The following is a 25,676-nucleotide window of genomic DNA, read 5'->3' as shown; positions in this document are numbered from 1 at the left end:
ACCATTTTATTTTAAGCCAGAAGCTGCATGATGTTTGAGGGTGCAGTGCACTCACACCGTTACCTAAAAAGAAAAGCTATTGATCTTGACCCAGAAGTTGATGCATGCTACTCTTTCTCTTTTAAGTGAAACCTACAGATTAGCTTATAACAGTGTGTTTAACTTGCAATGTTTAAATCCAGATTCATTTTTGATAGAATTATTATATCTGATGCAGTTGAAAAAAATATGTATAGAATATGATTTCTAAGGCTTCACGTGTGATGAAGAGGTGGGTCATGCTCATATTACCTGAGCCATGCTCAACTTCATTAATACCGCACATTGTGGTATTTCATTGCCTCCTAATTGTAAAATTTTACAAATGAGACTTTCCATTGATTCAATCTTAAATTATTTGCCTAAGCCATGTACTGTAATTACTGTAAGCTCTAGAAAAGTATATCATCTTAAATTCAAGTAGTTAAGAGTCTATGAACCAGTTGACCCTTTGACATGTTTTGATTGAAAAGAATTAAATTATTGTATGGTAGTGTTTGAAATGGCTCCCTTAGTTTTAATAATACATCAGGTATGGGAATCCCACAAGTTTTATCACAACAATTTACCCTGTGCCAATGAAAAGCTTAAATATGTTAGAAAATTATGAATATCCTGCTCAATATATATTTATTAATCAAACAAATTTTTTTGACATATTTTCTCTTAAAAACATTTACATTTAAATGTACCACATTACACATACACAGTATAAATACACATATTTCTTTCAAAAGATGGACAATATAGTGTATGTGTGCTGTATTACAAAATACAAAAATAGTGTCGTACACATTCATAAGTATACAGTATACTACTTCAAAAAGTAGACAAATTATCATATATAATTTCAATACAATATGTCACATAAAACATTATCTAACAAATACCCATCAATACTTAATCCCATCACCCCCCATAATCACACACGCATTCTCACCAACCATACAACACAACAAAAAGAAAAACATTTTCTACAAGGAGATTTTTTGGAAATTTCATTAATTTTTGTGCTTCCAGCTGCCCTACCGCTTGATTAAAAAAACAAAACAAAAAAAAAAACATATTGACAAGCTGTCAATAAAGTGCAACCCCTGCAACAGAATCTGCTCCTCTCTTCCATCCCATCCCATATGCTGTGGGACCATGAAGCTATCCCACAGTGCACTGGAGCAGATTCTGCCCCAGCTTCTCTATCCCCACATGGGCTGTCATTGCACTCCATGCTGATACCCTTTTCATGGGTAAGGGAGCCCGCATCCTGTGAGTTACTGCATTATAAAGAAAGAATGTACTCTGATTCCATTGGATGTCTCTTGGCTTTTGCCAGTGCCCCTTTCACATGGCACGAACATGTAAGGCAAGAAGTCTTCATCAAAGTGAATTTTAATGTCCTCCAATTGTCTTTTTTGATAATAAGCCACTTCTACTGAAAGAACTTATTGCCTTTACACATTTTTTGCAGGCAAGATGATGTTGTTTCCTCTCATTCTGCAGAGTGAGTGTTCTGCATTGTTTAGAATAGTGATGGATAGATGTAGTGATCAGATACATATGGATACTAAATTGGGATTACCCCATTACGCCTGTTTAACAAAAATAGGGCTAAAAGCTCATAGGTGCAGTAGAGTGAAACCAGGATAGTCTCTGCCTGTCCATTTGACATGGAGTCACTTGATAAACTCCCGCTGTATGTGTTGTAGAAGCCCTGACCTAATTCAGGCAGCAGGCATGGGAAATGTGACTTCCATGTACAAGGGGATTGTAAAACATAGAAAATCAAACAGTTAAATTGGATTGACCAGGTCAGGCTTTTTTTTTTTGGGCGGAGGAGGGGTATATGTAAACTTCCTGTGTATGGGCAAATGTGCACTTATACTTGGAATTTGAATTTGGGACTCTTAAGGATGCGTAAATATGCTTCAGCCCTGCCCATGGTTCAGTTTTCCCTTGGAGACAACGTTTTGGAAACGTGTTTTGTTTTGCTTTGAAAAAAGTCTTCATGCGGGCTCTCTCCAGGAGAGAATGCTTTTTTTTGTTGGTGGTGGTTGAGGGGGAGGATAGAGGGGAGATGGTGAAGGAAGAGGTTGACTGTGTGAAAATATAATTTTTTTAACATGTTTTATGTTCATAGAATTGTGTTCTCATCTCCAACTCTTTCTTTCTCTGTAATAAAGCCAGAGAACTTGCTTTTAGCTAGCAAATCTAAGGGAGCAGCAGTGAAGCTGGCGGATTTCGGATTGGCTATAGAGGTGCAAGGAGACCAACAGGCCTGGTTTGGTAAGTTAAACATTTCCAACTGTTATAATTCATTTCTCCATGGCAATGATCTTGTATTTACATCTATACCCTATTACCGAGCTTGGCTGGAAGTAAGAGCTCACGGTGCAATTACCTTTAGTTTCTTACACTCAGTTTCACCCCCTCTCAAATGATATTTGAGCTTTCTGGCAGATTCCAGTGAATAGAATTGTTGAGTAAATGCTCAATATTGTGGGTTTCTCAAAGAAAATAGTAAAAGTTGATTTGCAATTAGAAGCATTTGGCAGGGTGTGTCTGTACAGTCATTCATCTCTGAGGTCATATCATGCCAAAATTGCTTGCACTCTCATTTGCATGACAATTCAGTGACCAGCAATGCTTTGCTCTATTTCTTTTTTTTAAATATTTTTTTATTTATCAGCATTTCAATATTCACAAGCAAATCTTGTAGAGAAATAACAGAGCAATTCTGAAATCTTATACTTTAGAAAGTACATAATACACATTAGGGGTGTGCATACAATTATTTTCGTCCCCATTTCGTTTTCGGTCTGGGGAGGGCCATTTCGGTCCATTCCTTGGATCAGAAAACTTTTATCGTGCTATTTTGTGAAAAAAAAAAAAAGCCCACCTCAACCCTTCAGATTTAATTAATTACAATCCCCCACCCTCCCGACCCCCCCCCCCCCAAACTTGCCTAAAGTCCCTGGTGGTCCAGCGGGGTCCCGGGAGTGATCTCTCGCTCTCGGGCTGTCGGCTGCCAGTAAACAAAATGGCGCCGGTGGCCCTTTGCCCTTACCATGTGACAGGGGCTATCGGTGCCATTGGCCGGTCTCTGTCACATGGTAGGAGCAATGGACGGCCGGCGCCATCTTAAAAAATGGTGCGGGCCATCTATTGCTCCTACCATGTGACAGAGACCGGCCAATGGCACCGATAGCCCCTGTCACATGGTAAGGGCAAAGGGCCACCGGCGCCATTTTGTTTACTGGCAGCCGACAGCCCGAGAGCGAGAGATCACTCCCGGGACCCCTACTGGACCACCAGGGACTTTAGGCAAGTTTTGGGGGGGTCAGGAGGATAGGAGATTTTAATTAATTAAATCCGAAGGGTTGGGGTGGGTTTGTGTTTGGGTTTTTTTTATGTGCCCTTTCTCTCCCCCCCCCCCCAAAATATTTCCTGTTTCGTCGAAACGAATGTACATCCCTAATACACATCTCCATTATTAATGCAGCACTGATAGAAATAAAAGAAATAGGAGGGCTCTTTAATATGAGCATTATATTATACAAAGAAAAATCCTAATAAGGCAATGGTCGCTAAATGAGATTCCCAACAAATATCCCTTACTGCCAAGCCATCTAGGGGTATATTAGGTGTGTGTATCCAGGAATGCTCTTAATTGAGACCTTTCAAAAAAGATGTAATTCTGATTTTGATATTTAATACATTTACATGGGTAACGCAGTAGAAACTGTGCTCCTATTTGCAACATGTCTGGACACATGGTTAAGAAATATTTCCTTCTAGATTGAGTTGTTTTCGTAAGGTCAGAATAAAACCAAACCTTTTGGCAATAAAATAAGGCCTGCCTATTACAAAAGAACTGCCTGAAAATATTATTCCGGTCTATTAAAAATGCAAATTAAATTAGGAGAGGTCTCCTTCTAGTAACCATAGGGGCGATTTTAAAAGGGTCACGCGCATAATATACGTGCGTAACCCTTTTAAACCCGCTCCTGCGCGCGCCGAGCCTATTTTGCATAGTCCTGGGCTTGAAAAAGTGGGCAGGGCGGTCCAGGGGCGGGGCAGGAGCGGGACCGAGGCCACCGGCACAGCGGCCATGCTGGGGGATCGTGCGCCGGCACTTGGCTGACGCGCACAACCTACGCCTGTCCAGAGTCAGGTGCAACTTATAAAATAAAGGTAGGGGGGGTGATTTAGGTAGGGTTAGGGGGCGGGTTAGGTAGGGGAAGGGAGGGGAAGGTGGGGGGTGCGGAAGGAAGGTTCCCTCCGAGGCTGCTCCGATTTCAGAGCGGCCTCAGAGGGAACTGTGAAAGCCATCTGTGAAAATGGTTTCGGATTTCGGAGCAGCCTTGGAGGGAACGGTGAAAGCCATTGCGCGCCGACCCCGGATTTTATAACATGCGCACGGCTGCGCACACATGTTATAAAATTGGGCATAGATTTGTGCGTGCCGGGTTGCGCGCACAAATGTACGCCCGCGCGTAGCTACTAAAATCTGGCCCATTGTCTCTTGAGACATCTCAAGTATCTCGGAGATGTCCAGAGATAACGATTGTCCATCCACATCCTTGCTGGTATCCATAACTTGAGGCAAATAATATGCTTTAATAATTACTGGTTTATCAGAGTCGGGAAGCTTCAATATCTGAGAAGTATATATTTTGAAAAATTCCATTGGGGACATCATTTTGATCATGGGGAAATTGAAGATTCTCAAATTATGAAACCTTAGACTGTTCTCTCTATATTTTCCAGCTTTTTGTTGTTAATCAATTCAGCTTCTACCATATTATGCTGTACCTTTTCAACAACAGCCATACGTTGCTCGCTTCAACCTTATTATTTTGATGGGATATCATATTAGCATTTGATACCACCTGATTTTTATTTTCCAAAGTAATTTTTGATAAGGAAATAATTGAGGCTTCCAACGACTTTAAGGCAGTCCAATAGTGGCCAAAGTTATCTCAGAATGGGGCTGGTTATTTACCTCAGAAACAGACATTCCAGGAATAACACCACCTATCCCCAAAGCTGTGGCTTTCCCATTCTCCATACCTAGTGGTAACGGTAGGATTGACGATGTTCCTGTCAGGTCGTGCAGGCCAGGTCCCCCTCTACTCCTATCCCCACAGGGTTGTACCTCCACGGCTCTTTCGATCCCACTGATCTCTTGCGGGGATTCTTCGGACAGCACAGCGGTCACACCTCCCCGGGAATCTTCCGGGGGGGAGCCACTAATCATTGTCTGTTCTCTGTAGAGATGTGAATCGTGTGATCGATCGTCTTAACGATCGATTTCGGCTGGGAGGGGGAGGGAATCGGATCGTCGCAGTTTGGGTTTTTTAAATATCGTGTAAATCGTGTAAATTGAAAACCGGCACACTAAAACATCCCTAAAACCCACCCCGACCCTTTAAAATAAATCCCCCACCCTCCCGAACCCCCGCAAAATGCCTTAAATTACCTGGGGTCCAGTGGGGGGGGGTAGGGGAAGGGGGAGGGCGGGAAAACCGGCACACTAAAACAACCCTAAAACCCACCCCGACCCTTTAAAATAAATCCCCCACCCTCCAGAACCCCCCCAAAATGCCTTAAATTACCTGGGTTCCAGAGGAAGGGTCCCGGTGTGATCTTTTACTCTCGGACCTCCGTGCATTGTAGAAATGGCGCCGGCGCTACCTTTGACCTGACAGGTCAAAGGTAGCGCCGGCGCCATTTTGTTTTTTTGTCCCCCGACGTCAGGAGCGTAGGAGATCGCTCCCGGACCCCCGCTGGACCCCCAGGGACTTTTGGCCAGCTTGGGGGGGCCTCCTGACCCCCACAAGACTTGCCAAAAGTCCAGTGGGGGTCCGGAACGATCTCCTACCGCGAATCGTTTTTCCGTACGGAAAATGGCGCCGGCCGTACGGCAACACGATTCGACTACAGGAGGTCGTTCCGGGCCCCCGCTGGACTTTTGGCAAGTCTTGTGGGGGTCAGGAGGGCCCCCCAAGCTGGCCAAAGGTCCCTGGGGGTCCAGCGAGGGTCCGGAACGACCTCCTGCAGTCGAATCGTTTTTCCGTACGGAAAAACGATTCGCGGTAGGAGATCGTTCCGGACCCCCGCTGGACTTTTGGCAAGTCTTGTGGGGGTCAGGTGCCCCCCCCAAGCTGGCCAAAAGTCCCTGGGGGTCCAGCGGGGGTCCGGGAGCGATCTCCTACGCTCCTGACGTCGGGGGACAAAAAAACAAAATGGCGCCGGCGCAGCGCCGGCGCCATTTCTACAACGCACGGAGGTCCAAGAGTAAAAGATCACACCGGGACCCTTCCTCTGGACCCCAGGTAATTTAAGGCATTTTGGGGGGGTTCGGGAGGGTGGGGGATTTATTTTAAAGGGTCGGGGTGGGTTTTAGGGTTGTTTTAGTGTGCCGGTTTTCCCGCCCTCCCCCTTCCCCTCCCCCTTCCCCCGATTTACGATTTTTTAACGATAAATCGGGGGAAATGTTATTGTATCGCGGCTCTAACGATTTTTGACGATTTAAAATATATCGGATTTAAATCGTCAAAAAACGATTCACATCCCTAGTTCTCTGCTCACCTCACGGCATGGTGGTGCAGGCCTGCTTGGCGCGCCGGGGCTCAACGAGATGTCCAGGGTCAAAGGGGACAGTGTACGCCCTACAACTATCCCCGCCGCGACCAGCTCTCCCAGCGTATTCGTTGCAGCCGCCGCAAAAAAACCTCCCGATTCACGACTGTGAGGTCTCTAAAGGAGAGGAGCTTTACCCAGCTCCCCTCAATCTCGTCTTCCTCTTCGTATGAGGCATTGAGTCGAGGAAATCAGAAATTAAGGTAATCAAATCCGGAGGTTTCAGCCAGCGTGTCTCATCGAGCGGCACAAAACCAGAGTAACCAAACCATAAAATAAGATTCCTCCAGCTCATGATTTTTAGCATTCTACCCCTAAGAAATGTGCCACAAAACTAGGATGTTACTTTTATAACACACACACATCCCCAGTTGAGGTTGACAGTATTCTTGATTTCTAAGGGATGTCTGCAGGTAGATTAAAGTCCGTGGATACTTTTTCTTCTGGACTTTGCACCATTTTCCATGGAGGAAGTACATGCATACTTTCCCTTTGAAAACGAGATGGGGAAAAACTACCCGCAGATGTTCATACCTTATTAGCAACCTGCAGTGACCAGGCAAGGTATGTTGGGTGAATATATAAAAGAGGAGAAACGTTCCCAGGTAGTTGCGATCGCAGCTCTGGCTTCAGCTGACCTGGAAATAACAAAGGAACATGAGAAAAATTGGTGGGTCAAAAAACAAAAACAAACACACACAAAAAAAAAAGGTACTGGTGTCACCATTTCTGCTGGTAGAGACCATTTCAGGCCTTGTCATCTCCATTTGTGATTCTTACAAGACCAGTACTTACTCCAACACCCAGGCCCCTCTTCCATGCCTTCTTACCAAGTTTTATAGTAATCCTTACAGGCATCAAAATTAGTGAGGCTGTTGTCCAAAAAAAATTCAGCCTCCCCATTCTCATTGAAGTTTGGGTTTTTAGCATGCTCTCTCCAAGCAGCTTACCCTGGTGCCTTCTGTAGCACTGCTGCTTAGGATTGTAACCTCTGCTCCTTGCAGGTCACCCCGGTGCTTTCTTGGAAGCAAAGTGCAGACATACAGAGGCCTACGCAGGTCATCCCAGGGATTCACTGCACATCTTTAGCCACTAGGGATCCTCTGTGCTTATGCCACTCTCTTTTGCATTCTGTTACCATTGTTGTCTCCACCTCCTCCCGTAGAGAGCCTGCCAAAACACTCCTCTCGCATTTTTCTTCTTTGCTGGTTTAGCACAATATCTTTTGGCAGGAGACTGAAGAAAGCACCAGATTCTTAAATCAGCAACTTTTATTTACATGAAAAGAGCACTTTCCTCCCTTTTAAAAATCGTGGTTTTGAGTTAAATGCCTTACCCTGATCCTTTTCGCATTCAGATCTTTAAACTCAGTGGCCTTCACAGATTTTGGGGAGTCTCTGATTTCTCTGCTGATCTTCAGATTGTTTGATTGTACATTAAATGCAAAAACATTTTTGTTCTTCTTTACATCTGGTAGGTTTCAAAGAGTGGGAGATAATCTGCCTTTTGTGTATATGTAAAATGCTGCATGCCTTACTCTGTCTAATTATTGTTTTTTGGTACACTGTGTATGGAATCACAATTTACCTAGCTATTAATTTTCATTAAAATATAGCTTGATGTCTTGGTATCCCAGCACACTAGAATTCTTGGAAGTTCCAGATGCCGTAGGCTATAAAGATATTCCATTTTCAGCATGGGTTGGCTCCCCTCACATGGCAATTGAGCCATACATAATCTCATTATCCTCCAAAATAAGTTCTTATCCTCCATTTTATATTCATTCATTTTTAATTAAAAATACTAAAAACCCTTGAGAGCGCCCACAGGGAAAAATAAGATCATAGTCTAACTGGAAACATTAATAACATTGATCTGTTTGCACCAGTTGTTTTAGAATTTTTTGATTCCATTACAATAGTCATTAACTGTAGAAAGTCCAAACAGTTTTTCTAAAGTCTTAAATAAGATCTATACTTTGCATTTTTTTTTTAGTTCAGTAAGCCACAATGACACTCGAGAATATGGGAGAACATTGGATTTATCTAGCAGTACAGTTTGCATTGCAAAACAGGAGTGATGGTTTAAAACAGCAATTTAGTTTGGCATACCCATCTGAAAAAGAAATCTGTGTGTGTGTGTAAGTATATATCTGCTTGCACACAGTTCTATATTTATATAACACATGAGCCGAGAGACAGTGAATCTGGTCATTAAAAACACAATCATAAAATACAGAGTTAAAACAATAATTACAACAAATATACAACAGAGATAATAAATGATATACACGTATGTAACCCGAGCATTCTGTTGGGCTACCATTAAGTCCTGGGAAGTAATATTAATGCAATTAGTGAAAGAAATAATTAGTGGAGGATCCATTCATGGGCAGCCCTCCCCTTGAGGGTGCTGCAATGGACACCCCAAATCAGAGGTTTTATAGCAAAACTCCACCAAGGGCTGTGGGAGCAGTGTAATTTTGCAGCTCTGGAGGAAGGTTGTAGATTTTTGCCTCAGTTGTATTTTTGGCCTACATGGGGACCTGGGCTCCATCCTACCTTGGATCTTTCAGGACGAGTCAAGGGCTCCACTGCTGTACTCTTCTCCCAAAGTGGTTGTCTTAGGAATATCTCGGTTTTTGGACTTTTTTGTGGTAGGAGCCTTGCTGGACCCCTGCGCCTTTCCTGGATTCAGGGCTTGGGGAACCCTGTGTCTGGGACTCCCAGGGATAAGGAAGACCTGCCCTCCGAGGTGGTGGCCAGGTTGCAAGAGGCAACGTCGGTGTTATTTTGTTTTTGGGGACCAGAAGAAACTGTTTTTGAAGATCTGGGTGGAAGTGTTTTCTTCCTACCCATCCACGGACCTGTAAAGCTGCAGTTCCATCCAGGATCCCTCCCAATAGGGATCCCCATTGATTTAAATACAAAAGAACTACCAACTGTGAGTAAGAACCTGTTTACAATGTGAAGGACACCTATCCAGAGTCTTCATGCCCTGGGGAGAAAGAGAGGATCTGCTCTCTATGCAGAGACAGGACTTTTGGCCATCTTGGAAGGGGTTTTCCCAACACCCAAGGCTTGCCCTGCCCACTGTGACCACCATTTTCCTAATCCAGGAGGGTGGATGGATCCCTCGCCTACTTAAAAGGCTTCTGCATGAAAAGAGGACAAAGGATTGTATAAAGAGCCAGGAAGACTGTGATGCTGGAAACATATTTATTGTGCCATTATTCAATTAGTGTTTGCAGTAAAGACTTTAATTTTGGACAGTAAGCCATGGCTCCAGCGTATTGATTTGGGCACTCAGCACTCAGTACACAGAGAATAGAGATTATCCCTCCTCCTGGATTGTATATAAGGATATCAGCCATCCCTGCACTGGGACCCGAAAGGAACCCTTTCCCCCCAAGCCAAAGGATCCACCTGGGGAAGGAGGCACAGAAAAGAGCTAGTCAAGAGTTCCTGGCCCAAAGAACTTACAAATACATTTATGGCCCCACCCATGCAGGGCACACACACCGGGTTGGGGGCTGCACTTAAAATCATGATTCAAATGACATATTAAAATACAGAGCCTTCACCCTCTTTTTGAACAGTTTGATGTCTCTCTCAGCCCTCTATTCCACTTGGAATGCATTCCACAACTGTAGGCCTATGTAATAAAATCCTCTAACTCATGTGCTGTGCAACTTATATGTGCTGGCAACTAGTAATTCCAACAAACTAGCATCTGAGGATCTCAGAATATGCACTGGTTCAACGTAAGGTGTGAGATATAGTGCAGTTAGTATCAGTGTACAACAACTTATGAATGACAACTGTCATTCTAAATTGAGGCCTCCATCTCCCTGGCATAAGGGACGTAAAACTGGTTTGAAGTCATAGTATCTAGCGGCACTGATCAACATGGCAGCAGCATGTTGCACTAGTTGTAATGCGCTTAATGACTTCGCGGGAAGACAAACTAATAGGCAACTGTGAAAATTTAAATGTCCTAGAAACTAGAGCTTAACCAGGTCAGGAATACGAATATGCCTGAGTGGTTTCAACAACTTCAACTTATAAAATGAATTTTTCATCAAGTATTGGTTGTAGGATCTAAACGTTAACTGGGAATCTAGGTACAAGCCCAGGTCTCAAATTTCAGTTAGCAAAATTATTAAAATGTTATCATATGGAATACTCATCACATCATCCTTTGGTGAGCGTTTACACACCCACCATATTATTGTGTTCTAGATGTTCAGTAGGAGCCCACAGTTATTCAGCCAGCCCCTGATCTTATCAAAGCACTCCTATACTATTAACAATGGCAATGTGCCATCATTAGCACAAGGAATATATAACTGTATGTGATCTGTGTAAATATAATATATAATCCCCAACAGCTAGATTAAAGCACCCAAGGATGACAGATACATATCTGCCTCATATCTGTATGTATCCATAATTGTACACTCTGTGCTTTATTACTTTATGTAATTTGCTTTGGTCCTACCTTTAGGGGAGAAAAAACAGAATATCAAATTCTTATAAATAAATTAAATAAATAACTTTAGGGCTGTTCGAGACTAGTCATAAAGTAGCTGGATAAACGTATCCAGCTAACTTTTAAATTGTTGGGTATATTCAGCAGTTCCTCCATGCCACCGAATAATCCAATTAAGTTATCCAAATGCGATTTTGTGGGTAACATTGTCAGCTGCCTAATAGCTGAAAATGGACCTTAGTGATTCTCCATCTTTACTGTTCTGTGAGTCATTATAGCAGCAATCCTAGTCTCATTCAAATGTCCTCCTCCTAACCTTAATATATACATGTTAGCTGTACTTTGTTCTTTAATGGTTATTACCATCTAAGGAAACATTTATTTATTTATTTATTTATTTATTTCTCATTTCTTATATGGCGCACATCAGATTCCAGATCTGGCCAGAGCAGTTTATAATTAAAACACAATAAAATACATTCAAAATAAATAATTCAAAGCATTAAAAACTCCCAAATCTGTCTATTCCACTCACAACATAAAATCTTCCAAGAGAAGATGGAAAAAGCCAGGCCTTTACCTCTTTCCTGAAGAAAGAGGTAAAGGCCTGGAATAATCTCACCTCCAACATAGCCAATGAAGTCTGCCCTGTAGTCAAGAAAAGAATCTTCCACAATAAGTCAGTAAAAAAAACTTTGGTACACTATTGAACTAAAAAAGCTAAAAAACAAATTGAGAAATAAAGAAAGAATGTGGCGGAAAACCCCTTCCCCAGCGCACACAGCTGCCTCCAAATCCTCTCTTCACACATACAGACAATCCACACTAAAAGCTAAACGAGACTACCACTCCGCAAAAATACATGAATACCAATTTAACGCCAATGCGCTTTTCTCCTACATTATAGAACTCACTACCCCCTCCCCCTCCCCCCCCCCCCATCTACTGAAGAAAATGCCGGGAGTAAATGTGAGGAACTTTTTTAGAAACAGAATCGCAAATGTCCTTCAACGTTTCCCCACCAATCCCTCTCCTGTCACCCCCCTCCCCAACAATTCTAGCGCTAGCCTTGAGTCCCTTGAGCTCACCTCTGCTAAAGAGATCGAACGCATCCTTCAAAAGGCTAAACCTGCCGTACAACCCACTGACACAGTCCCTACAAAGACCCTCCTTACTATCCCCGCTACCATTTCAAAACCCCTGGCTGATATAATCAATTGTTTCCTATCACATGGTAAAGTACCCGACCCCCTTAAACACGCAGTAGTTAAACCCCTCCTTAAAAAACCTAATCTCGACCCCAGTAATCCAGCTAACTATCTCCCTATTTCTAATCTGCCTTTCATAGCAAAAATAATGGAGAAAATAGTCAATGCAAGGCTTACCGAATTCCTTGAAGAACACAACACCTTTCACCTGGCTCAATTTGGCTTTTGTAAAGCCCGTAATACTGAAAGCCTCCTTCTTACTCTCACTGACACCATACTTAAGGGCATGGACCATGGTCAATCATACATACTTGCCCTCCTTGACATATCTGCAGCATTTGACACCGTCAATCATAACATGCTTCTCACCCGCCTTTTAGAGATCGGCATCTCAGGCACAGCTTTTCAATGGTTCTCCTCCTACCTCAATAATAGAAATTACACTGTAAGAATAGCTAACTGCGAATCCTCCTACATTCCTCTCACCCAGGGCATCCCTCAGGGCTCCTCCTTCTCCTCTACACTTTTCAATATATACCTCCTTCCCCTCTGCTACCTCCTCTCTGACCTTGGCCTAAAGTTTTTCTTGTATGCTGACGACGTTCAAATCCTCATCCCGCTTCAAGAATCCCTCCCAAAACCATACAATTCTGGGAATCATGCCTTATCTCAATCAACACCCTTCTCTCAAACCTACATCTCGCCTTAAATGCAACAAAAACGGAGATCCTTACAATCTCCAATCCCTCAGTACGCACGCTCCCAGCCTTAAGTAACTCCTCTCCTCTCCCCGAAGCAGCCACCTGCAATGTGAGAGACCTTGGTGTCTCTCTTGATCAACACCTAAATTTCAAACCTCATATCCTCAATACCATAAAAGCAGGTTTTTACAAATTACACATCCTAAAGAAATTTAAACCCCTACTATATACCCAAGACCTCCGTACAGTCCTACAGGCTACTATCTTATCTAAATTGGATTATTGCAACTCCTTACTCCTGGGCCTCCCTTTCTCCACGATCAAACCTCTCCAACTATTACAAAATGCTATGGCCAGAATTCTCACAAACACCCCTAAATCCGACCATATTACCCCTATCCTAAAAGACCTCCGCTGGTTACCTATTGCCTTCCGCATAAAATACAAAATACTCAAAATTCTCCACAATCTACTGTACAATCAAAATCATACCTGGTTCGAGAACGCACCACACTTCCGATCATCCACCCGCCCCTCCAGATCCAACCTTGCTGGAACTCTATACACCCCCACCCTAAAAACTGCACAACACACCTCCAGCAGAGAAAGGGTTTTCTCATTGCTGGCCCTTCCCTATGGAATACCCTGCCCACTGATCTCCGCCTAGAACCTAGTCTGCTCAAATTTTAAAAAGGACTCAAAACATGGCTTTTAAAATGGCATATCCAGATGTTGACCAAACATAGTTTAGACCACCAATCACTTAGCCCACTCATTTTCTCCTCCTCCCCCCAGCTACCCTGCCTCCATTTTTTCTCGCCCCGAGCAGAGTTTTTTAAAAAAAAAGTAAAAATTATAAGTTCTCTCATCTTTCTCATCATTTTCCTTCTCCCTTGTCCCTCCCTCCCCCTACATCTCCTAGTCCCTTTCCATCAATGGTCATGTACTCCTCCAGTTAACTTGTATATTTATTGCTTCTAGTTTTTAATATGTATGCCTTACAGTTCCTATCAGTTTCTCTCTTTCCCTATCCTTCCTACTGCCGCCCTCTCTTCTCTTTTCTCCACTGCTCCCCCTTCCCCCCTTCCTGTTTAATGTATTTTCGCTCTTTTTGTTTAAGCAGTTATAATGTGAACCGGCATGATGTTCCTACGGATGTCGGCATATAAAAATCCACAAATAAATAAATAAATAAATACATAAATAAGCTGAGATTGTTCTGTTCTGCCCTCACCTTCAAAGGTGCCGAGTTCCACAACACAGGACCGCTAACTGAGAACTTGTTTTTCCTATTAGACACTTTACAGAAGTCCTGTTTAGATGGAAACAACACTAATGCCGCCGATTTAGAGTGTAAATTATGCATAGGGACATAGCATCTGATCTTTTCTTGTAGATACCCTGCACCCCCACCCCCATTGATTGCCTTCAACATCAGAGTCATTAACTAAAAATTTGCCCTTGTTTTGATAGGTAACCAATGAAGGCGCATTAATAATGGTGTTGCACTCTCTCTTCATGAAAGACCGAAAATCAAACATGCAGTCATATTTTGTATAAACTGTAAGCGCTTTATACTCTTTTTTTGGCAGACCCACCAATACAACATTACAATAATCTAATACTGGACAGACTAATGCCTGAACCACCAACCTAAAAACCGGTGTCTCTAAGAAATTTCAAAGTCTCCCCAACTGTCTAAGCCGGAACCAAAACCTCTGCGCCACCGAAGAAATATGCGTATCCATAAGTTAGGGCCTCATCTAATAACACCCCTTGATTCCTCACTTTTTTGCTTCTTTCAACTACCACATCCCCTATCTGCAAATTGATAACTTCCTTCGAAATTCTGTCCCTATATGCATCCATTCTGTCTTCTCCACGTTTACTAAAAGCTTTTGAGAGACAACCCATCCCAATATGTTATTTAGCCCTCCATTGATTCTAGACAATGATTCAGACACATCTTCCTTCACTGAAAAAATTAGTTGCACATCATCAGCATAGATAAATCCATTAAATACCTGTTCCCGAATAAGAGCACCCAAAGGCTGCAAAAAGAGATTAAACACAGAGGAGACAAAGGGGAACCCTGTGGTATCCCACAATCTAATCTATATGATTTAGACAGGTCCTCCCCAACACACACACACACACACGTGAATGTTTCATTTAACTAGGGGTGAAAAAGCACATTCAAATGTCTTTTTCCTCTGAAACTTCTGCCTTTCACTATTCCTCCTTTTCAGTTTTCAGCTGCAGTAATTATACAACAAAATAGCACATTCCTACCCATGAGTATGCCTGGCAGGTTCAGTAAGCTACAGTACAGATTGCATTGAGGTGGTGATATAGATTTTTCCCAGGCAGCAACTTTGGATTCTAGGTAATAAGAAATGCTATACTGTGTCAAACCTAAGGTCCATCAAGTCTAGTATCCTGTCTCCTGACAGTAGCCAATCAAGATCACAAGTAACTGGTAGAATCCCAAAGAATATGTTCAATCCTTCTTGCTCATGACTGGGATAAGCAGTGGATTCCCCATGTCTACATGGTTGATGGTGGTTAATGGATTTTTCTTCCAGGAATTTGTTCAAACCCTTTTTAACCCAGTTATGCTAACTGCTTTCACCTTTGCTAGCAACAAATTCCACAGTTTAATTGTGTGCTGAGTGAAAAAAAAAACTTTCTCCGATTTGATTTGAAAGTGCTACCCATTAACTTCATGGCATGTACTATTGGGAAAGAATAAATAACCATTTCCCATTTACCCATTTCATGCCACTTGTAATTTTATAGACCTCTGTCATATCCGGAACTGCACACAATACTCAAGGTCCTGGATTACCTTGGGTCAAAACAGTGGCATTATCATATCTATTTGATTTTCCATTCATTTCCTTATAATACTGAAGATTTTATTGCTTTTTTGACTGCTCCTGCACACTGAGACAAAGATTTCAAAGTATTATCTTTTGTGACTCCAAGATTCCTTTTCCTGGGTGGTGACGCCTAATATACAATCCAACATCATGTAACTATAGTTTGGATTATTCTTCCCCTTATGCATCACTTTGCACTTGTCCTCATTGAACTTCATCTCCTGTTTAGATGCCCATACCCCCAGACTTGAAAGATCCTCTTGCAGTTCCTCACAATCAGTTTGTGATTTAATTACTTTTAACAATTTTGTGTCATCTGCAAATGTAATAACCTCACACTTTTCCAAATCATTTGTACAGATCCCTGGGGTACGCCACTATTTACCTTTCTTCATTGAAAGATTAGACCATTCTGTTCTATTCTCTGTTTCCTATCTTCTAATCATTTACCAATCTGCAATAGGACATAACTCCTATCCCATGACTTTCTATTATCCTGAAGAGCCTCTCATGAAGGATTTTGTCAAATGCCTTTTGAAAATCCAGATACACTATATCAGACAACTCACCCCTTGTCCATATGTTTATTAACCCCTTCAAAATTTCCAATAGATTTGTAAAACAAGAATTCCCTTTGCTAAGTCCATTTTGGGTCTGCCCCATTAACCTATGTCTACCTAAATGGCCGGAAATTTTGTTCTTTAGACTAGCTTCTACCATTTTGCATGGTATCAACATCAGGAAAGAAAACTTCACAATCCTGTGTTTTTTTTCTTTCTTAAATAAAAAGAAATAATTGTCTTTAGCAGCCTAGTCGTCATAGTGAATTCTGCTATATCTGGGATATAGTGCAGTGCTTAACAGTAGTGAAGCAGAAATACCTGGGTCCTTTCAGGGGGGACCCTCTCCCACAAGACTTGACAAAAGTCCTGGTGGTCCAGCGGGGGTCCGGGAGCGACATCCTGCACTCGGGCCGTCGGCTGCCAGTAATCAAAATGGCACCAATAGCCTTTGCCCTTACTGTGTCACAGGGGCTACCGGTGCCATTGATCAGCCCCTGTCACATGGTAGGAGCACAAGATGGCGCCGGCCATCCATTGCTCCTACCATGTGACAGGGGCCGACCAATGGCACCGGTAGCCCCTGTGATATAAGGTCAAAGGCTATCGGCGCCATTTTTAATACCGGCAGCTGACGGCATGAGTGCAGGAGATTGCTCCCGGAACCCCCGCTGGACCACCAGGGAGTTTTGGTAAGTCTTGGGGGGGTCAGGAGGGTGGGGGGTTTGTTTAAATTTGCCCTTTTAGACGGCCGAATAATTCGGTGAAGATTTGTTCTGTTCGTGGGGAATCACAATATGTTTCGCTTCCCCACGAATACAACAAATATGGCCCTATATGTTGCGGATTACCAATACGTTGGAAACGAATGCACACCCCTAATCAGTGCACTGTAGTTGTTTCGGCTCAGGCGCAGCCGATAAAAAAAAAAAAAGATCGGACCGCACGAAAAAAATTCCCCGATTGTCCCCGAACCCGGAATCGGAACCGAGTCCAGTTCCGATTCACATCTCTAGTGATTATACCGGTTTACTGGTTATTAAAGATTACAGATTCAAGATTAAAGACCTGGCTTTTTAAACAAGCCTTCCCGGACAACTCATAACCATCACCTCCTACTGTAACAATGTTACTGTAAATATTCATTACGTTATTATTATTAAGTTATTAAGTAATTAACTCTTTACAAATTTTTACGCCCCACCGTTCCTCTTTTTTCTCTTTCCCAGTTATCCTACCCCTGTTTTTTTGTAACTGCTTCCCCTTGCACAAGTTTAGTTCTACTGTTCTATGCACCCCTTGTTTCTATGTAAACCAGCATGATGTGACTTGTTCATGAATGCCGGTATATAAAAAACCTAAAGAAATAAATAAATAAAATAAATATTCAGTATGTGATTATACTGGTTTACCGGGATAACGGGTGTTGATATTAATATTAGGCCTTCCTCATAATTATATGCTTTAGAGGCTTCATGCCATGCACTGCTGTCTGGCTATATTAGGGTTTTTTGGGGGTTTTTTTATTTTATAAAAAAAATTATTGATTTTATTTCACTTATGTAAATTGTCAGTGAGCATTAAGCAATGATACACAGAACATTTGGAAAATAAGATTTAAGGAATTTTAGCACAGTTATCTCTCACTGATCATTGACTCTCTGTGCAAGTGGCCCTTGGTTTACTTTTTTTCATACATTGATTTCTTTAGGTGAATTATGCAGAAAAAAAGCTTTGATATCTCTGTTGCTTTGTGAGTTAAGTAAGAATTTGATTAGCTTATGGACTTCAATGTTTGATAGAAATTATTTTCATGTATGTTGGTGTTGCTAAGATTCCTCTCACCTCTATCTAGGGATTGTGTAAGGCAGTGTTTCACAACCAGTGTTCCATGGCACCCTGGTGTGCCTTCGGACCTGATCAGGTGTGCCACAGAAAAGTCACCTCTACCTGATATTCAGATTCAGGCCAGCACCTGGCTCTGCTCTCAGCATGTTACAACAAAAGAGACACCAGTGATGGATCTTAAACTGATAGGAACTCCTTCCTGAGAATATATGTAATCATGCAGGTCTCTTCTTGCTAATTACAGCATGAACCTCCTCATCTTCCCTGTCTGTGAGCCCTTCAAGCCTCTGTCATATCTCCAGGCTGAGGAAGACAGGGAGACAGCGTGTACCGAGCACTGGATGTGACTTACTTTGAATGCTGAGAGCAGCAGCAGTGAAGGAGCTACGGCAGCTATATGCAACAGCAAAATTATCTGACAGGCCAATGCAATAAGCTGCTCGTAAAAACGTGTATCCAATCTGGGTGCCCGTTTTTTTAACGTGTGCACAGCCATGGCTCCTGGGCACCCGATGCAATATGTAAATGAGCTGCCACACTAAAAAGGACGCTGTAGGGATAAATTGTGTGTCCCCAGCGTGTCCATGGCATCGGGCACCCAGGAGACATGGCTGTGCACAATTTAGGACAATGGACACTCAATTTACGAGCGTCCATTTTCTTAACCCGCACACAGCCACAGGTTAGGAAAACGGACGCTCGTAAATTGAGCGTCCGTTTTCCTGACTTGACCACAGTCAAGACTTTTTTTTTTCATGATGCTGCTTTCTGTGATTCCTCTACTTAGTATTGCGACAATATTAAGTAGGAGGAACCAAAGAAAAGCAGTATTTTTTGCTTTTTTGTTGGGGCTTTGGGCGTGTCAAGACTTAATGCCAGTTCTGGGGCTGGCGTTAATTTTTGCGAGTTAAAATGTGCGCGTCGGGCACACGGTGATCTTTTGCAAACAGGGTTAATAGCTCATAGCCTCATGGCATTTACATGTAATGAGCACTATTATATACTCAATGGTTTGGACGCACATTTTGGATGCTCTAATCCCATTACTGCATCAGTTGTTACTCTAGTGCATCCAAAACGTGCATCCAACCGCACATCAAGCTGTGCGCTAGGCTGAGGGCACTATTTTGCATGGGCCCCTGAGCCCACATCACACCACCTTTTCCCTTCTCCTATAGGAGTTGGTTTATCATGATGGGTTCATGAGTGTCTTCACCCCTCTCTCCCTTTGTTTTAAAATTTCGAAGAGAGATTGGTGGGGCTTTCAGTGCCCCTTTAATTCTTCTTTTGATCATATGAATTCTCTCTATGTCTCCACTGCCTGTTCTGTGGAGGTTAGTGTGCCTCACCACATTTTTGTTAATGTAGGTGTACTTTAGGCATGAAAAGGTTGGGAAACACTGCTGTAAGGGGAAGGCTGTTCTGGGAGGGTGTTGTTCCAATGCCATTTTTCTCTTGATGTAAATACAAATTTCTTGTCTTAGTAATTCCCATCTAATAGGTCACTTGCAAACATTTTGAAATAAAGACAGAACATTCAAATGCTTTGATATGACATAACACTCCATATTCAACGGCATTTAGCTGGATAACTTTTGAATATTTCCAGATAATATAGACGTGTTCCAGGTGTGTTTCCATGTGGAGATATTCAGAGTTAGCCAGATAACTTATCCAGCTGACGTTAAGACAGTTGGGGGATATTCAGTGGTGCAGCCACTGGATAACTTGCCAAAATTAGCCAGATAAGTGTATCCAGTTAAATCTGCTGGGCAGACAGTTGCTGAAAATGAACCCCTTCATTTTTAATTGTGAAAATAATTCAGGTTGCATTCTCAAATGATGTTCTTTACTGAAAAGCTTTAACACAAATAACTGGAGACTAGTTTAATTAGAACTAGCACTGAGGGAAAACGAAATGCTTTCTCAATGGTGTGTCTTATTCAGCAACATTTTCATAAAGATTACAAATATTCGTTTACAGAATAGATGGAATCACAGGAAACATGGTTGTAGTAAAGGGAGTTTGTTGTTGAAAGTAGTTAGGCTGCTGTGACAAATGATGTACTTATGGTAATAGAGAGTTTCATTATAAAGAAAGGCCACTGTATAAAAGTACCAAGAAATATTTCCTATCTCTTTTGGCATTGTTACTGTAAACACTTGCCCTGACTTTCCTAACCTGTTTGTTCCTTTTTCATAGGTTTTGCTGGTACACCTGGATATCTGTCACCTGAGGTGTTACGAAAAGATCCCTATGGAAAGCCAGTGGATATGTGGGCATGTGGTAAGAAATCATTGCAAAACAGTTTTAGAAATTCTTTGTAGAGATCAAATTGATCTACTAGATATATGTGATTGTTGGTGCTGTCTTGCATAATTAGTATAATATTTTATCATTTTCACTTGTTAAGTTCGGACAGTCTAAATGAGATCTCATGACAACCAGTCCCTCATATGGAGGGCAAAACAAGAGATAATTTAACTATTGTTATTAAACACACCTTTGTGGGTGGTCAAAGCTGTGGTATCTAATTCCATGTCCCACTAGAACTGCATTTAAATCCTCCCATTTTGCCTGCTTAGTTGAGAGATTGTATGTGAGCTATCCTGTGTATCTCGTTATTGCAGCCTTCTATGTCTTCACTTCTTTCTTTGTATGATACGGCCTTCCTGAATAGCATTATGAAATATGGTGCTGAAACTTGATGTACTAACCTGCAGAATTTCCCATGAGTTAGCAGCCTCATTCATATGGAAGTTTTCTACACATGCCAATTAACTGTGTCCTTATTGTCCATGCCAGACCAATGAGTTATGTCCCCCTGCCAAAAGATGGAGACAAAGAAAAGCTCAATGCTGACTTCACTCCCCCTATAAAGGGTTGGTGCTGTCTTCAGCTCTTCAGTATTTCCCTGACTCCAGCAGATTGTGCAGAGATGTGGACTGATCCTGCAGCTAGGAGTATTTCACTTCTAGGAAGGCTTTATTCCCTGGTTCCTGGTGGAGCATAAGCTAGGTCCTGGAGGTGTTTCAGGTGATGGTCAACTAGCAGTTGGGGTGTGAGTTCCCACACCAATAAGTCAAGCACCAGGTAGTACCTAATGACTTTGTTCCCTTGGTGGGTCTGGCAGCAGAAGATACAGATAGGGCTTCCAGGGCAAAAGTTTTTGCGTGCTGATTTCCCTGGTAGAGCCGACTGCAAGGGCAGCAGTCTTTGGGCTGATTTTTCTGGTAGAGCGAATGCCTAAAAAGAAGAAGAAGAAGCAAAAAAAAAAGGCTTGCAGCACAGCCTCCTCCCTGATCTGCCTCCTGGTCTCCTATGATGCTATGCTAGATTGGACTCGGTCAGAGGGCTCAGAATTTGGTGGGTCTGGCAGCAGAAGATACAGATAGGGCTTCCAGGGCAAAAGTTTTTGCGTGCTGATTTCCCTGGTAGAGCCGACTGCAAGGGCAGCAGTCTTTGGGCTGATTTTTCTGGTAGAGCGAATGCCTAAAAAGAAGAAGAAGAAGCAAAAAAAAAAAAGGCTTGCAGCACAGCCTCCTCCCTGATCTGCCTCCTGGTCTCCTATGATGCTATGCTAGATTGGACTCGGTCAGAGGGCTCAGAATTTGATCACCCTACCTCCGCAGGCTTCTGGGTTTCTCCATGGGAAGAAAAAAAAAAGGGAGGTGAAGTTCCCCAGGTGAGTCACAGTTGCTCAGCATGTCAGCCAGTCCATTCTGCCTGGCTTACGAGAAGGCAGCTCCAGATAAGAGGGTGTGATCCACAGAAGGTCGGCATTCTGTCTCAAGCAAAACTGGGGGGGGGGGGGGGGTTCTTCAATTCAAGCTCTGGTGCCTATGGGGAAGGCAGCATTATGGTGCACATGGAACAGGGCCTGGTCAGTGTATCTGTTTTGGCAGGATTAGCAGCTATTTTACTGCTGTTTTGAGCCCAAAAAAAAAAACCCCATTTAGAAGATAATTATATAAATCAAGCATGCTGGGCTCTTTTTCCTTCCCTTCTGATAGTTGAATGAAAAAGTTCCCTGGTTGGGGGGGCTACAGATTTACCATCAGGCACGGCAGAATTTGCACAGCTGCAGTTTGCTGTGGAATTGTTATTGCAGCAGTTGAAGTTCCTTTCTCCTACCCTCTATGCTAGTGGAGCAGTCGAGGGAACAGCTTGTTGAATTGTCTATCTTCCCCTCTACACAAAGGAAGCTTTCTAGAGGGGCATGTAAGACCAAATTAATCTAGTGCTGCTGAGAATGACTGCAGCCTGTCTAAAAAAAAAAATGAGCACCTTTCGATTCCTCTTTGAGTGCTTCCTGGCCATTATTCATGTTCCCACATGGAAGAACGTCAGGTTGGCCTTGGCATTGTTAAAGATGTTAGAGTGCACATCTGGCTGGGACAATCCTAGGTAATCAGCGAGACAAGAGAAGGAGATAACTGTGCCTTCTCAGAAGGAGGGTAATACCTCACCTCAGTGAGGAGGCTGTTCAGAAGATGGGATTTGATGGCTCTTAGTTCCAGAGTGGGGCCTCCTTCAACTCTTGGAGGAGCAATGAGAGACAATCTATAGAGGGATCCTATATTCCTAGGTGCTTATAGGCCTCACCCCCCACCCCCAATCAAGTGCTTCCCATTATATCTGATTGATAGAGATGAAATTACCTCCATGTGGGACACCTGATTCTAGCCTTAAGGAGACCAAGTCTATGAAGGATCTATATTTCCTTCTCAGAGAAGTGAAAGATCACTGGGATGGGGGGGGGGGAGGGAATTGCCCTCATCTTTTAAGTCCACAACTGGTGGAGGAAAGCAAAATATTTTGGTATCCCCAAAATAGAAAGAGTGAGTCACTGTGTTAACAGTTTTTCTTTCTTTTTTCTTCTATATTCTCTTTCGGCATGCTGCTATGTTCAATGGCTTTGTGACTTAAATCTTTCTGCAAGGGTCCAACATCCCTCAGTTTTAGGCCATAGTGACTTTTCCTGCTGTTAACAATGTGCAGAGGGGGAAGTCTTAAACCTTCCTACACAGGGACCAATAGCTCCCAGATAGATAAGTTGATGAGTCTTGCACAGTGAAGGTAAGTGATGCTTGGACCTCCTTTTCGTCAGACCTCCATCTGGCCTGGTCATTGCTAGTTCACAAAAACAAAACCAAATAGAAAAACAAGGAAAAGGGTAAAGGGGATAACAAAAATCAGCTGAATAAGGCAAAAAACAAGTCCAAGAAAAGCAGTAAATGGAACGAGATAAACTGGAAAACTATGAGCACAAAGGCTCATAGTCTGGGCAATAAAATTTCAGACTTGCAGGCCCTAATGATGGTGGCGGACTTGGATGTTGTTGCTGTTATGGAGACATGGTTCACAGAATTTCATGAGTTTTGAACTTCAAAAATACAGACTTTGCTGAAATGTGAAAATTCCTGGAGATGGAACTTGAAGACTGGGAGAAAATGGGAGAGGAGGGACAACTGTGGGCCAAACCAAAAGGAGCAATTACAAAGGCAACTAATCTTTACTTTAGAAAATTTAACAAAAGCAAGAGAAATAAGAAACCTATCTGGTTCTCAAAGAAGGTGGATGATAAAAATAAAAAGAACAGCATTCGAGAAATATAAAGGATCCCAAAAAAAGGAACACTGGTTAAACTGAGAGAGACGAAGAAAGTAATCAGGAAAGCAAAATGTCTGGTGGAAGAAAGGATTGCCAAATTGGTAAAGAGAGATGAAAAATGTTTTTTCACATACATCAGAAAAAGGAGAAAGATCCAAAGTGGTATAGTATTAGAAGTTTTATGCAAATGTTGTAAATTGTTATGATGGAACCCACCGAATGACGGTATATAAAACTTGTAAATAAATAAATAAAGAATGAAACTGAAAGGTGAAAAGGCTCAATGTGTGGAAAGAGACAAAGAAAAAGCAGAAATAATAAACAAATACTTCAGTGTGTCAGGAAGACCCTGGAGAAGGAGTGTCGCTGGTTAACAAGGCTGTGGATGGGGGCGGATTTGACAAAACCCTGTTTACGGAAGAGAATGTATAGGAAGCGCAAGGAAAACTGAAAGTGGACAAAGCCATGGAGCTTGAAGAGATTCATCCTAGGATACTGAGGGAGATCAGAGATGTGCTGGTGGGTCTGCTGAGTGACCTGTTCACCTGTTCAATAGATCCCTGGAAACGGGAGTGGTACCAAGTGACTGGAGAAGAGCAGTGGTGGTTCCGCTTCACAAGAGTGAGAGCAGAGAGGAGGCTGGAAATTACAGGCCAGTTAGCCTCACTTCGGTGGTGGGAAAATTAATGGAGACTCTGCTGAAAGAAAGGATTTATTTATTTTATTTTATTTATTTATAACTTTTCTATACCAAAGTTCAAATAACAGAGTTAATTATCACTCCGGTTTACATTGCAACCATAAAAAACAGTGACAAAGTTGTCTTACATAGAACAGGGGGAGAGAAAAACTTGGATACAGCTTAAGCATGGGGAATAACGTGTCAAAACTGGTAAGAACTGATAAGAGTTGGCTTTTTGGGGTAACAAGGTATTCCGAGGGAGGGGGTAGGAATGAGGGATTGGAAGGGGGTTGGAAGGGGGGTTGGAAGGGGGGGAGGGTAGCAGAGGGTTAGTGTTAGCGTTAGTGTTAGGGTAGTGGAGGGTTAGGGTTAGCGGATAGGGGTGTGCATTCGGATTGACCGCATTAGTAAAACGCAACTCATATTTTTTTTTACTTAAAAAATTGATTCGACATAAACGATCGGATTTCCCACATATCGAACATAGATATGTTCGATATGTGGGAAATCGCGATTGTTGAGCCAAAATAAAAATATACACCCCCCCCCCCTCCTTAATCCCCCCCCCCCCCCGACTTACCACAACTCCCTGGTGATGGAGCGAGGAGTGAGGACGCCATTTCTGCAATCCTTGGCGAGAAGCATGTGACGTCGGCGGCACGTCAAGTGACGCCGGCGTCACGTGATTCCCGGCTCGTTCGCACCGGATGGCTCGTTCGGCCCAAAAAGAACTTTTGGCCAGCTTGGGGGGGGTCAGGAGGCCCCCCCAAGCTGGCCAAAAGTTCTTTTTGGGCCGAACGAGCCATCCGGCGCGAACGAGCCGGGAATCACGTGACGCCGCGTCACTCGACGTGCCACCGACGTCACATGCTTCTCGCCAAGGATTGCAGAAATGACGTCCTCACTCCTCGCTCGATCACCAGGGAGTTGTGGTAAGTCTGGGGGGGGGATTAAGGAGGGTGAGGGGGTTTACATTTTTTTTTTGCACATATGTACATATACCCAACTCATT

The 25,676-nt window shown here is 42.8% G+C and overlaps 1 protein-coding gene across 14 annotated transcripts in view; it reads left to right on the top strand.

The window, feature by feature from the left end:
• Positions 1-25,676, top strand: part of CAMK2D (calcium/calmodulin dependent protein kinase II delta) — a 613,333-nt gene that overhangs the window by 418,493 nt on the left and 169,164 nt on the right. For all 14 annotated transcript variants that reach the window (XM_029596378.1, XM_029596351.1, XM_029596334.1 and 11 more), the window contains exons 7-8: positions 2,217-2,319; positions 20,572-20,655. In XM_029596378.1, coding sequence (XP_029452238.1) covers positions 2,217-2,319; positions 20,572-20,655 — 187 coding nt within the window. The remainder of the gene's footprint in view (positions 1-2,216; positions 2,320-20,571; positions 20,656-25,676) is intronic.

Source organism: Rhinatrema bivittatum, chromosome 1, assembly GCF_901001135.1.
Source record: "Rhinatrema bivittatum chromosome 1, aRhiBiv1.1, whole genome shotgun sequence".
NCBI classification, from domain to species: domain Eukaryota; kingdom Metazoa; phylum Chordata; class Amphibia; order Gymnophiona; family Rhinatrematidae; genus Rhinatrema; species Rhinatrema bivittatum.
Note: the sequence above shows the minus strand (reverse complement) of the source record. Positions and strands in the feature narration are given on the sequence as shown.